Source organism: Neltuma alba, unplaced genomic scaffold, assembly GCF_004799145.2.
Source record: "Neltuma alba isolate B1F8T4 unplaced genomic scaffold, ASM479914v2 tig00007166_pilon, whole genome shotgun sequence".
Lineage (NCBI taxonomy): Eukaryota > Viridiplantae > Streptophyta > Magnoliopsida > Fabales > Fabaceae > Neltuma > Neltuma alba.
Window position 1 is genome coordinate 115,738 of NW_021634695.1, and position 14,957 is coordinate 130,694.

General features: G+C 34.7%; 2 protein-coding genes across 5 annotated transcripts; both read right to left on the reverse strand.

Moving 5' to 3' along the window:
- Window positions 1–1,412: 1,412 nt before the first annotated feature.
- Window positions 1,413–4,002, reverse strand: LOC114751938 (protein BUD31 homolog 2-like). Of its 4 annotated transcripts, none has more exons than XM_028940642.1 (5): window positions 3,902–4,002; window positions 3,564–3,728; window positions 2,145–2,246; window positions 1,881–2,068; window positions 1,413–1,709 (listed from the first exon to the last, which is right to left on the reverse strand). In XM_028940642.1, exons 3-5 carry the CDS (start codon window positions 2,236–2,238, stop codon window positions 1,554–1,556), a joined length of 438 nt encoding a protein of 145 aa, XP_028796475.1. In that variant the 5' UTR covers window positions 2,239–2,246; window positions 3,564–3,728; window positions 3,902–4,002; the 3' UTR covers window positions 1,413–1,553. The 4 variants fall into 4 exon arrangements, with proteins under 4 accessions (XP_028796475.1, XP_028796474.1, XP_028796476.1 ...); XM_028940641.1 differs by having other exon boundaries at window positions 3,564–3,780; window positions 3,902–4,001; XM_028940643.1 differs by lacking the exon at window positions 3,564–3,728.
- A 2,907-nt stretch (window positions 4,003–6,909) lies between these two features.
- Window positions 6,910–14,055, reverse strand: LOC114751944 (uncharacterized). The gene is made up of 9 exons (XM_028940650.1): window positions 13,873–14,055; window positions 12,505–12,696; window positions 12,046–12,321; window positions 10,655–11,275; window positions 9,505–10,013; window positions 9,352–9,412; window positions 9,180–9,248; window positions 7,330–7,968; window positions 6,910–7,009 (listed from the first exon to the last, which is right to left on the reverse strand). The coding sequence occupies exons 1-8, from the start codon at window positions 14,053–14,055 to the stop codon at window positions 7,882–7,884; spliced, it is 1,998 nt and encodes a 665-aa protein (XP_028796483.1). The 3' UTR covers window positions 6,910–7,009; window positions 7,330–7,881.
- Window positions 14,056–14,957: the final 902 nt, after the last annotated feature.

Here is a 14,957-nt window from a genome sequence, read left to right on the forward strand (position 1 = left end):
CAATAACTAATTTTTAAAATTACATACGATTTTATTTTTTTGAAATATACATATACATATTTTAAAATGAAAATATCAGTATATCTGTCAAAAAAATCGGTACAGTATTATTTTAATGGAATTCAAAACAATTTTTTATAATTTGTTTTTTTATTTTGAAAACAAACATCAATATAGAAAACCAGGTAAAATTAAAATTTACGCACAGAAGATACAAGAGACATGTATGTAATTTGATTTTGTTTTTGAAGTATAAGACATAAAAACTTGTAAAACAGTGTCTTCTTTTCAGAGTCCATATAATGTATAAAACCACACTTGTGTTTTTTTTTATTACGCAGGCCCACATATGACAACACACCGGCCAGTACACATAACAGTAGCTAAAAAAGTCACGAAGATTTACTACCACCGTGGATGTATAAGAGGCCAAACAATTTACACTTGTTTATTGGTAGGAAAAAAAAAAGTAAAAACCACATTATCTAAACGGCTAAGGTGCATCCAGTGCATTTTTTCATCTGTATCCAACATTTTGAACTGTCCAATAATTTAAAATATTTTGTGACGTATCTAGCACCTTGAAATATTTTTTAGAGGCATCGAGCACTTTGAAGTATTTTTTTGCTTTGATGCCGAATACATCAAAAAATATTTTTGGCGGTTAGATGCACACACAAAAAATACTTTAGAATACTGAATATACTAAAAAATATTTGAGGATTTGTTTGGTATGAGAGAAATTGAGGAGAAGGGAGGGGAGAGAAAATTTTAATGAACTCAATTTAAAAAATTTGAATAAGCGGGTTTAATCAATTTTTTACCAGGTTAATTAATTTGTATTACTCTTTTATATTATTTCTTTTCTTTATTAAAATTTTAAGCCTCACTTCGTCAATTTTTTAAATGAAACTCATTAAAAAAAAAATGTCCCCCTCCTTCTCCTCTATTTCTCTCATACCAAATATTACCTCTTAACCCTTAATTTAATTATGTTTTGAGTGTAGCCTGGTGCTAAAAAGAAATTTGAGAGTAGAAGCAAACTTCTTAAAATTATTTGAATGGAATTTTAAAAGCCAAAAATGAAGCCTTCTTGTGAAGATTTGTCTTTGCTTCTCTGCCAGAGAAGCAAAGCATCGCTTGGAAAATCGTCAGCCCAACATATTTATCAGATTTTATAAAGTCACAACCAAACCTGAAACCATAATGTTATAGATTCATTATTTTTTTTTTTATAACCGTATCCTTTTTTTAAATTTCGAAGGATAAAAATGGAGAATGAAAATTACTACTTTTAACTATTAATCATTAAAAAATAATAATTAAATGTAAAACCAAAATGATATTACAATTAATATTCTCATAGACTTCAACTTTCATGGGGATAGCAAAAGTACATCAGGTAATACATCTTAAAGAACAGAGTCCGGTCCGATATTTAAGTTAAACTATGCCGTTAATTATCAAATATTATCCTTACAGAGTTGGCAATACAACCTCGAAACAAGGCTAATTTACAAATAAATCATGAGATCTCTCCTTGCAATTGCCAATCAGTCCCCACTGGCACAGCCCCTGCAACCACAATGAACACACTCTATGACCTTCTCCTCTCTCAGTTGCTTGGGAACTCGGCAAACACAGGTGGTGGCAAAGTTGTGATCCCGTGGCTGCATGCACCTCAAGCAACATAAACGTTCATAGCCAGGCTGCAATTTCAAACAAGGACAAGGTTTGTTAAGATATGCTACACATGATTTTAACGGCGATAATCAGAGTTTTCCAATGGATGGTTCACAACTTTAAATTCATATTACAGAGCACTAAGCACAATAGATATATTATTCATGGTACAAATTTGTATAAGTCATGAGAAGTACCTTCTTCCATTTTGCAATCAGGTTGCGGTCAGCATATCCTTGTTCTAAACAAAATTCATACAATTCCTTTGAAATTTCCTTCCTCCGGTGGTAAAGGTCAAATATGTAGCGGCTCTTCTGATGTGCAATCTTAAATATAGGCCATAATGTCTCACATTTTCTCTTATTATCATGTGGATCATTCTCCGCTGCCACAGAAATAAACATTATAAAACAGTCCCGAAAACATAATAAATTTGGTAAAGCATGCAAGACATATATTACCTTCCCTCATTTTTGCTTGGAGTTCACGAAGGGTAGGTTCAATTAATTCCCATCCCTCTGGATATTTAACGCGGTTAGTCTTTACTTTAGGCATTTTCCTATCTGTCAGACGAAACATGACATTGGAAGATCAATTGCCACATTTTCTACCAAACTATGTGTATTCTACTTAATAAGCAAACATTATCAGAAAAGCTATCCAATCAATATGTTCAGATAAAAACTATCAAGGTGAAAAAATAATCAGTTATCAAACAAACAGCTTTCAGCATTGCACAAGAGAAAGACTGTTCCCTTACGGGCACAAGTCAAACAGAGGTTTTCTAAAGAGAAATCAAAATATTAAATGATAAAAATTTCAAACTCTGCTTGCCAGTTCATTTAGTTTAGGATAAAATAGTTCATTTCAATAAGCATAAAAAGTGGAAAGAAGTTTCGATCATTTCACTACCTTCAAAAGTGAAAATAAAGTTTCCTTCCTTTTAAAATTCCAACTTGCAAACTTGCACTGCAAACAAAGGTCAACATCAACTCAGGAAATTGGTTACGCTGCTCCCATCCCATGTTTAACTTTAACATACTAATATTCTCCCGGATCTGACCCTAAACTTTTCAGCAACTAATTGGATGCTACTCAATCCAAGGGCAAAGACGAAAACATAAGACCAATCATTTTAAAACACAATCAGAGGCCCATTGTTTTTAAAGACCAATCACTTCAAAACACAATTAGAAGCCCATTGTTTTAAATAGGTCAATATTAACGCAGAAGCTATCCAAATGAAGAGTTAATATCAATGGAATATGCATAGCAAATATCCCGAATAAAGGGCACCAAACACCCAGTGATGATTCTTATGACGATAAATAAACTACAATAATCACAACTCTTTTTCAGTAAACAGGTAGCTTGAGAATTGAGAGCTGAATACATCTAAGAGGCTGTCATGGGACTCCAAAAATATTCGATCTCAGGTCTCATCAAAATGGGATGTCGCATGAAGAATAATAAGAAGCAAGAGTTGATATTAAGTAGCCAAGACCGAATAAGGAAACAAGTTCGCTGCAATTGGGACTCGTTGCGTTATTCTATCTGATACTGTTTAACCAACTTCAACAGTGTAATTCAGGTTTGAAAAATTGTCACGCTTCGGTGAATAGAAACTCCAGTTTCAAGAAGGAATACAGCTTACAGTGATATCAAACATTATATGGAGGCATAATATAATTTAGGACATGGCCAAAAAAATAAAAAATTTAGGACATAATCTATCAGACTATTGGATTTCAAAAGAAGAATGGCGCAGCAGAATGGAAGTAAAAGGTAACGCAAGAAAAGAATAGCAATTAGATTTCACATCCGAACTGTTCCACATCCGAACAGAAGATGGCGAGGGGTAGGGGAAAGAAGTTAGGTACCTGAATCGACGAATAACTAAGAAGCTCTTCTACAGCAAGTCGTCGACGGTCGACTGCAGTCCAACTAGGGTTCAGGTAAAGGAGGGCAGCACGGTTAGGGCTTATGCTGACAGCGACCGGGACCCAAAAGACTTTCTTGGGAACATCTATTTGCGTGAGAACGATCTACGCCCCTTCTTAATTTACATCAGATGCAAAAACAGAGCAGAACAACGGACTAGCAGAACCCAAAAGCATGCTCGAATTGAAAGAAACAGAAATGCAACAAGCAAGAACCAGAGCAGAACAAAGTGACACGAACGGAAAAAGGCGAGCAAAAGAAAGAAGTAAGAGCGCACCTCAATGTAGGCCGAAGAAGATCGCGGCAGCAGCTGCGTGCCCAATGGCTGCTCTCTGTGGACGGAATGGAGATCGAAGAAGAATAGAGGCAACGGACGCCAGGACAGCGATTGGTTCTTTTTTTTTTTTTTTAATAAACTAGCATTCTCCTGTATTTTTCCCTTAACCAACAACATTCTCCTTTTTTTTTTTTTTAACTCTTTATATATAAATGTTAGGTCTAACAGAAAGAACTAGTTTTTCATAACGTGACGAATCAAAATTCAAGTTTCTGTTGAGAGAGGTGTCTACATTTAGTACCCGATAATAGCTTGAATATGATTGCTTCCAATAAGAGAATACTTATACTTTAGCAAAAAAAAAAAAAAACCTCTATTATATATAGCGCATTTGTAGATTTTTGTTTTTACTGCTCTTTATCCATGACATACACTTAAAATGTCTGAAATTTGAATCAGTTTTTTTCATTGTTATTCCTATTGATTACATATTATATTACTATCATTTGATCCTTATTATAAGTTTTTTATAAAATATTTTTAATCCTAAATATAAGTTCATTAAGAAGGTAAAAAATTAATAAAAATTAAAAAATCATGATGATATGAAATAAATTGGCACACTAATCATTTCTCACCTGCCTCTTTTCCCTCTTCACTATCCCTCATTCACTCTCTTTCTTTATAAATAAAAATATTTTTCAAAATAAAATATTTTCTCATAAACTTAGTATGTTTAACTAATTTTTTTTAAAAAAACCATATTGGAGGTACTTATACTTTTCTCAATTTTTAATTTGATACGTATGTATTTTTTCCTCTTAATTACTCCCTCTAATACTATTTATAAGATCCCAAAATTTGAATTTGTTTGGTCTTTTTTATAAAATCCTATGAAGAATTGTCTGAACATTAAATACATTTTTACTAAATTTGCCTCTAATTAATTTTTTATTCTCTCTCCTCATTTTTTTCTTACATTTCATTCTCTTTTATCGTTTATCTTATTACTAATATTTCTCTCTCTTATATGCTCTCTCATTAAATAAGAACATACTTCAAAAAGAAGTTTAATTTTTACATACTTATTACTTTTAACTAGTTTTTAACTGTTTTCTCAAATCGTGTAATTTAATTAATAGAATCTTATAAAAAGAAGTGGAGGGTGTAAATCATTTGATTTTATTTTTTTTTCAATGACATTAGCTCTTATAAATTTGTTCCACTAGTGTATTTAGCCTTTATGCAAAGGTTAACAATGCTGCTAGGGAAAATTTAAAAATTTAATTAACAGAGAAAAAACGTATACATACCAAATTGAAAATTGAAAAATTCTGCAATTTGGTTACTTCCTCTTTTTTTTTGAAGGTGCAAGGTTACTTGTATGTTGCTATATTATATAGGACTCGCGCAATGTTTACCCAAATACAACAGTACGTTGAGCAAGATAGCCCAAGAGGCCCAATTGGATGAAACTAAAGCACCAAGAAAACCCAAAGCGTGCGAGATCTAGATGTTTCTAAATATCCTCTAATTTGCTGCGTGTTCCCGAGGAACAAACAATAGACGGTAGTATATTATAAAATAAGTTTTTAAAAAATAATTGTAATTATTTAGAAAGGAAAGAAATATTCAAAGCGAGACGCCACATAATCCTTCCAAATCCCGCCAAGATTACACTCCTCCGATCTTTATTATAAAACCTAATTATTAAATTAATTTTGATCCTAAATATAAAACCTATTTCTCATATATATCAATTTTTTTTTAAACTATCCTTCAAAATACTCACTCAACCATAATCAAGTAGGTAAGAAAATAAGGATATTAAAAAAAATGATTATAATGTTTTAAAAAAAACATACCACATCCGGTCCTAATTATAAGAACTAATTGACTAATTTGAGAATATTAAGAAAAAAAAGTTAAACTGGTTATTTATAATAAATAGGTATTATCTTTCTAAAATATTTTTACTAATCAAGTGTATTAACTAGAACTACCATTGTTAGAAAAAACTACCTTGAAAAAAAATACATAAATATGAGAAAAAAATGAATTGGGATGTTATATTTTAAACCAAAATAAATATCAAATAAGATCTTATATTAAAAACCGGAAGTAGTATCATATTTCTTATTATCAACTAATTTACATTGCTTTCTTAATCTAACCAAATTAATACTCCTCCGGTCCTTAATATAAAACCCAATTCTTGAGTTGGTTTTGGTCCTAAATATAAAACCCATTTCTCACATTTATCAATTTTCTCTAAATTACCCCTATGGATACTCTCAACCATAATCAAGTAGAAGAGGGAGAAGGGGTATTAAGAAAGATTATTATGGTGTTTTAGGAAAAATGTGTCACTTTTTTTATAATTACCTAACTTACCTAACTTCCTTAATCTAATCAAATTAATTAAATGGGTCTTATATTAAGGACAGGAGGAGTATTTTCTAACACTAGTCACGGAGACTATCAACGGGAAAGTTGTAGAGAAAATTATAGGAAGAAACAAGCGTATGTACATATATGCGTAATCTCCGAAATAAATGTTTCGTCATCCTTCAACCAATATAGTTCTAGCATCCCGCAGAAACAATATTTTTCGTTTTCCATGAAAACAGTAGAACGACAAAAACATTCCATAATGGTCCAAAACTCGCACGTTTTAACTGCATACCAAATTGCCCTATATAGCTTTGCGCCGCATAAACCCTACAAAGATCTACATAATTTCTCAAGAAATGTTACAATTTTCGCAATTGAAGTGTCAGATCAATTTTTTTTTAAAAAAAAAAGATGAGATAAATAAGAGGTAAAATATTTACACGAAACAAGGGGCAGCTAGGATGCCTCTAAAAGTAGCCATCCTATGATACCCCTGACAACAAATTGGGTTGAAGCGTGACAATGTACAAATCTAGAGTGTTCTTTCCTTGAAGGCCCTGTATGCCCAGTAAAAAAGGCAAGCATATAGGCCACCTTCAAAAATGACCAAAAGAGATGGAGGCTCCATGAAAATCCAAGCCTGTACAAAAGAAACAACCTTCGTGAAGTTATGCAGAGTCTCACCAGAATGCAGTGCATGCCTGCTCGCACCATCTACAAACAAACAAGATGAAGGCAAAACATGTTGCTAAGGTAACTTCCTTGGTGTGAATTTTGGGATAAAAATAAGATTAGTTTCTCTCTAAAGCAATTATGGAAAAATATACTCCCCCCCGGTAGGACCCATTTTATAGTATAATTATAGTGTAACTTAATACTATAAAATGGGTTTTACATTTACGACCGGAAGAGTATTGTCAAATTGAATCAGACAAATCCACCAAAATAAACCCATCATCCAAGGACAGACAGAAAAACAGGCTTATGAACTGGAACGACGTAAATAAATAGTCATAGAGAGAGAAGGAAGTTACCTGAGAATACGTCAAGGCTTAGATCAGCAACATTCAGCAGCCGCATCCACAATGAAGGATCTCCAAACCTATCCCTTGACAAAGAATTTTCACTTAAAATGCTACCAATCCCTGACTTTCAGTCCATTACCAAACTTACAGGGGTTTTCCCAAATGAACAGGCCCCTCAATGGTTCCAACACAAGCTGAAGACAGGAGATCATGGCAAAATCTAACATGGCTCACCAAACGTGTAATTTGACAGGAGACCGATAGGCATTGAGGTCTTTCAGCACGTACTTGTTTATTTTCCTAATTGTCAAATATTTCTCAGAACAATCCAACATATGAGCACACTTTACCCCACTGGCCTGTTTTTACAATCACAAGAATACCCTTCTGGACAAGCTTGAAAAACATTAATATTTTTGTATCTGGATATAGGTGTGTCAATCACATCAATTGAATGATAGATGATGAAAGATCCAGAGCTTCAACTCCCATTAATGCTCAAACTTCTGCACCACTCCAAATCAATAAATATTACCCCCCAGAAAGCCAGGTCGAGCAAGATCACAAGTCAATTCCAAGGTCATTTGCCAATTGAATTATTCCACGCATTTGAAGGTATGGATTCTCCAACAATTTTTCATTGTTGCTCTGCGCAGTACAAAACAAAGCACAAACATGTAAGTATGCTCTCTTTTCCCCCCCCCCCCCTTTTTCAGAAGTCCCCTTTCTGGGATAAGAACAATGAGAAAACTGTGAAGCAAACAAACGTCAGGGTATTCAAAAGAAAAATAGTTTTCACTAGCACATAGGGCATCAATCCATGTCCTTTGGGATACCAGCAATACAATATGGTCTTGCTAAAGTCAACGCCTTAAAGAAGTCTGTCAATATGTGACACATCAGCGACATTCAAGAGAGACAATGTAAAGCTTTAATAGTTCCTGGATACTCCAGACTTTATCACCGGCTTATTTGTGCATGCGTTAGTATTCATGCTTCGTAGGTCACGAATCTATACAAATATTAGGTATTTGCAACTTGCAGTATATCCAGCGCTGGCATAACTTTGCCACAATGGACCAATGTTCCCTTTGCAGAATAAGCTTAATCAGCTTGACAGGAACAGCATAACATACAATATTAAACTCAGCCTTTACTCCAACCAAACGGTTTTAAGCCTTTTGCTGTAAATATATTTAACCGTCAACTGCATTAAAGCCTATATGAAAACCTGTTTCACGATCTGTGATTTTTGTTTTCCAAAATATTACGCTAGTAAAAGTAATTCCGTTCAAGTTTCATGCTGGTTCATAATTTTTAACCCTACCAATTTGGACTGAATATTTTAGCCAAGATGCATGTAGTCCTTCACTGGCTGCTATCTTATTGGAAATAAGCTAGAGTGGCTTTAACCAAGATGGATCAAAATTTCTCTTCCCAAAAGTTTGATAAGTATGAACCGCACAATCAAGTGGGAAAAATTGAGCCTTACACCAAGCAACCTATAGAGCTCAAGAAGTTCACAGGTCCTCCAAAAGCCAATCTACAAGTAAACCTCAAATTCTTATCACTAGTTTGCCATATGAAGCATAAGCACCAACGATTATCTTCAGATCTACTGGTATATTCTTCTCAGACACTGTCATGTTAACCTTCTAACCAGCTGCGGCTAAGAACTTTTCTCCAAGAGCCACTATTTATGTACTTTACTTCATTGATTAATGATTAATGACAGTTGTAAGACTTCTCGAAAAGCCATGAACCACATATGAAAATTAACTGCTAAATTAAATTTGTCAGCCTAAGTTTTGATAACACTATCAGTGGAGTTACAATCAAATTACTGAAGATGGAGGTACCTGCTGTGCTCTGACAACAAGATTCTGAAGCATATGTTGATATTTTTCAGGTTTCTCAGTCATCATTCGCTGCACAAAATGAAAATTTTTACAAAAATTAATATTTAATAATGTAAGAACTTTTATGTATTGCAAAAAGACTAAACATCAAATAATCAAATCAAATTCCTACCTTCAGAAGAAAAGCAGAAGTGTAATATGCTACCCTGGAATCTGTGTCATCCAAGAGTTCCCTGCACGAAAGAAGGATTCATTGCTTGAAATGTCATACTAATAAGCCAACTCAACCACAGCGAACATATCAACATAGTAAGTTTAGAAATACCTAAAAAATTGTTCGTGACCAACTTCCTGGAAAGCAGGAGGATCTGCAGTGCATTTACCAATAAGAAGTAGGAGAAGGGTGGCTCGAATATCTGATGTAGCACCAGGAAGGTTTCCCCTTCCTTTACTTCCGACAGCAACACCCAATGCAATATTGTCAGTTGCTGCTCCAGCCAGTTGGATTAATGGCCAGTATAGCAAGGCAGCAGGAACACGGGCAATCAATTGCATTGGGACAATGGCTCGCCCTTTTAGAAGAAGTGCTGCCATCGATGCAGTTTCGTGATCCAGATAGAAGCTATTAGAGTAGCTGGATCTTGGGTCAACTTCTTCCTTGTTAAGTTCATCCCATTGAAAAGTATCTTGTCTGAGGAGTCGATTATCACCATCCAACTTCTTATTTTGACTCAGGCATTTTAAACTTCTGTCAATTTGCATATCATCTCCAAAGGACAGTGCTGCTGCAGGCGGAACTCTAAGGCACAATTGTGAGAATAGAATATCGCACATCTGTTCAGAAAGAGAATTGGGAAAGTTAGGACTAATATATCATAAAACACTTGGGAATAGAGACTTGAACAGAAAACTCTCATATGCTGCTCCGGAAATAATCACAAACAAATTTTATAAGTGAATTTATTCTTCAGGAAACTTTGTTAATCTAAACTCATTTGCATTTCTTTCGCCCATGTGGGTTCCTATTGATTTCAGATTCTGTGGGCATTTAGTTTAACATAAAAGACTTGTTAAACATCATCAGTTAAACCATTTCCAAGCATATGGAAGCCATTATATAAGACCTAGCTCTATCAGAATTTACTAATAACTAAAGGCAAAGACTAATGCAATATTTGGTATGTAGAAAAGTGTTTTCTAGAAAGGAAATGGAAAGTGCGCCTTTCCTTTCCGAAAGACACATTTCTAAGATCACACATTACATAACTCACATAAGAAAGTTTCTGTATTAGGGCAATCCACAATATCAAGGTATTGATTCTTCTATTACTTGATAGAGTAGCTAGATAAACAACATGCATATTTACTTCCAACAGATTTTCCATCGCTATTGTGGCTCACCATGCCTTTCTATGTATTAGTAAGACGTGAAAAGGGTTTTTGCAACAAGTCATTTTGAGCTCAGAAACAATTACTTTTAGAATATTGATACGGTCAGTCTCATTTATCTGAAACACCAGCCCCAAAGCCTTGCTCATTATGTCTATCACAGCATTGGCTTTCTCTAGATGCCAATCTTTCTGCTCAGGCCCATCAGTGCTGCTAACATGCTGCATTTCATACTCATCTAACAAAAATTTGCATCTCATAAGAAGCCTTTCAAGAACAAACAGGAACCCCCATCGAATAAAGTTGTGTTTTGACTTTAAAAGTCCACACATAAGTGATATAGGCAAAGGTACATCTGGTGCATCTGAAGAATCCTGAATTCCAGGATCAGCAATTTTCTGCAGGAAGTGTTTGATATTTGACCATATACTTCCACCCCTTCCCCCACTAATTTCAGCAATAAGCAGATCACCTAACCATATATAACCATTTTGACGGCAAGCCATTCTTTCAGAGTGAAGAAGGGAGTGTAAAGTGGTCCATGAGAGCTTTGCCTTCAGACCAACACCATTTCTTAGAGCCACGCCTTCGATATGTTCCAGAAATTTGTGTGATTTCGTCATCTGAATCATATAAGAGAACTCTTTGTCCAAATGAGTGAATGAACTTATTATTACATCAAATTTCTCTGCTACGATCTCCAAGAGCTGCAAACAACCAAAAGAAATAAGCACAATACAGTTTAGAGAAGTTTTCTTTCGGCCAAAAGTTTAGAGAGATTTTATTAAACAAATATAAGAGGAAAACGAAAAACAAAATATCAAGTCAGGTAGCATCATAGCAAAATGGATGGGACAATGATTAGTGAATAATAGAATATTAACCTAAAATTGAACTGAGCACATCACAAGTTACCATAAACTACTGATATCATCCGAAGTACCTTGGCAGTAACAAGTAATACAAAACTGCAAAAGCATGTACACTAACATTTCCTGTATGCTTCGTTTTCCCCCAAAATGAATATATAATCTTGGTTTTCATTGGAGAGTAATCTTTCTAATTGCTGTGGGTATTTAAAAAAAAAAAACCATATTTTCACCGAAAATGAATATATAATCTTGCTTTTCATTGGAGAATAATCTTTCTAATTGCTATGGGTATTAAAAAAAACTATCAGGTAACGATAAAGAGAAATATAGATAGTTCTCATTCTGCACGTATGATCCAAAAAGCAGCATTTTCCCCCAACACCAACAAAAACAAAACTGTGGAAACAGAAACCAGATATTTTGTGCAGTTTGTAGGATTTAGATGTTGAACCTATGGTTTAATGTCCTATTGATGTCCAGCCATTCTACATAACAAGCACTAACCAAGAGAGAGGTTAAGGAAAAATAAAATAAAAATTCATAAAAAAGTATAGTTCCTCTCAAACTATATTGCCAACTGACAAAGGAAAATAACAAGGATGTACCATATTTAATCGTTCACTGTTAGGATATCTGGACAGCGCAGATGCTATTGACCTTCTCAAAATTTCACCAATGCCTTCTACCCCTAGTTTAACAGATATATAAAATGCCTCGGCTGCATTAGTTTGAGCAAGCAACACAGCAAGAGGTTGAATCTCATCATCACTATATTCGTTGACTCCTGTAGCTATACATGTTTCATTTATTTGATGAAGAACATAGTCAAAAAGCACCGAATACAAATTTCTCCTCTCTTCACTTGAGTTTGCAAGGGAATACTGCATTTAACAGGGAAAAGGTTATGCAATATACAATGACAACAGCTCAGGACTTCACCCTACCCTTCTCCCACAGGCAGGAACAGTATACATTCGTAACTTAACATTCAGAGAAAAAATAACAGCAGTCATTTTCCCCTCAGACTCGAGTTATATGAAGATTGTGTTACAAGACATGCATACCCCAATTAAAATAAATTGAACTCCTCCAATCAGATCAAGCTGATCCACAAGAAACTTAGGCGTGCTCGGTACAGCATCAGTGGCTTCATCAGGAACCTGATAAAACATGTTGGTTAACAAAGAAATAAGCTTACAATGAACTAATTCTGCCCAAGAATTCTTCCAGCTGATTTCTATAAGTGCCTTGATCACCTGAAAGACATTATAAAACAAATCAAACAGATATTCCACAAGTGATATTGACATCAAGCACATAGCAATATTTAAAATAAAAAAAAATGAACAAAGGACGGATGGCCGCAAAATGACAAAAGACAACAACTGGCAAGATTTAATAAGATCCGGCCATAATAGCCGTTTCATTTCATGTTTTAAATATATTAAACCACCCAACCTATATTAGTCCCATTAGCCTAGAAAGCTTGACAGATGCTGGTTACTGTAAATACCCGTAGGTTTCATTTGTGCAACAACGTTTGACTTTCCTTGAAAAATCTGCTCAGGGTATTAAATTGGGCATTTTTTATGAGTTTCTTTTTTTTTTTTTTTTTTTTTTTAAACAAAGTTATCCAGGAACCACAATTTTCCTCGGCCTATGGTAACCCATAAAACAGGGGTAAGTGGAAAACGTAATCCCAACTATAACCTTGGGATTTTATGATTTCCATCTCTCCCTTTTCTACTTTGCTGTTGCAAGCCTCTCCTGCTTCTTGTTCCTCATTGATTGTTCATCACCAATGCTATATCATTTTGGCACTTACTACATAGAAGTTTACCAACTCATGAATGGCAGAGAATATCATGTTCACTCTCCTTAATTGAAGGCAAGATTTGAGGTCATGTGCTGAAAATAATAAGCAAAATGGGAGAGAACAATCCCTGGACAATTAGAAGGAAGGAGGAAGCATATTTTCATTGTAAGTAAATGGTGGCCACAGTCCAATATCACCAGGTCTAATATCAAAGGCACGATTAAGATTAGTGAAGAAATTGATAGCAAAACGATTACCTTTATTCGAATGATGTCTAGACACTTATAGGAAGATGAGGTTTAGCCACAAGTTGCTATCCCATCAAATCTTCCTAACATCAAGGGAAAAATAATAGCCGAATATCTAAACTGATTTGGCCTAGAAATACAGGGCCCAACAATTAATTAAATAATTAAACATTAAATGCTTGAAAACCTAGGCGAATCATGGCGGTCTCCAACAATTAGAAAGAGAGGAATGCAAATAGAAAGCTAACTAATTAAACAACACATTCAATGAGCATGTTTCCTGGGTCTAGAATGCCTAGGTGATTCACTCTTAAAGTTCTGCTGCCAAACAACACTGTAGAGTTAAAGAAGAGAAATTCAGTCCTCACCCTTATATCAAGACCTTGCAATCGATTTCTCCAGATCCTTCCTCTATCACATACAAAATAAAGCAAACAGCTAAGTGCAGATGCCCATACAGATTCCTCCTCCTCCTCATTCTGTACAACAATAGGCACATAAGATGGTAAAAGGTTAGGGGAGTGGCTAAGAATCTTCACATGTAAAGCCATTAAAAGAATAACATTTTGCTCTTCCAGAAAACCACTGCAAATGGTAAAAGCTTCCAAATATCAATCAACCGAACTCAAGCAAATTTATTGGATTATATGTAAAGCCCCATGTCTAACAAGGTAAATCAAAAAATGCCCGAGCCTCATAGCTTAATGGCACCAAACCACCCCCCCCAAAAAAAAAAAAACACAAACAAACAAAGGGGGAGGATGTGGGATCAATACCTCAAGTGGTATAGGGGGAGTGGGTTTGTGTGTGGGTCATCCTTCCCAATAGGGAAGGGCTAGGATAGAGCAGTCCAAAAAGAAAGCAATTCAAAGATATATAAGCTTGAAGTGAATCCAATCGAGTGGGTTAGCTATTTTGGTATAATGAACAAAGCCTATGCACAGTTAATACATAAAATCCACATGGTATCAAAGCCACAAGATTTGGGACCCCAAGAGAGAGAGAGAGAGAGAGAGAGAGAGGAAAAGAAATGAAGGAAGGAAGAAAAAACTGAAAAGATGAGAGAAATGAAAGGGAGGAAAAGGTCTACATCCGCGACTCAAAAGAAGGAGAGGCCCACGCGGTAATTGTCCAGAAACTTGAAAAAAATAAAGGGAATAAAATAATCTACGAGAAACCTAAAGCAAGAATCTCACTCTCAACTCAACTAATCCCAGAAAAATGAATTAATCTGTATATCTCAATCTGTTTATTCCTCTTGATCCCTGGCCTTATTATAATGGAAAAATACAGAGATGATAAATAAAATAAATCTTAAAAATATCTAAACTGAAGCTAACATGCAAGTCGGTAATGCCACCTATTTCTCCACAGAAAACTAATAAAAATATATAGAAAAAAATAACTGTAATAGCCGTTTAAGCCCCTAAATCTTCTCTCTGTCAGTTTTCTC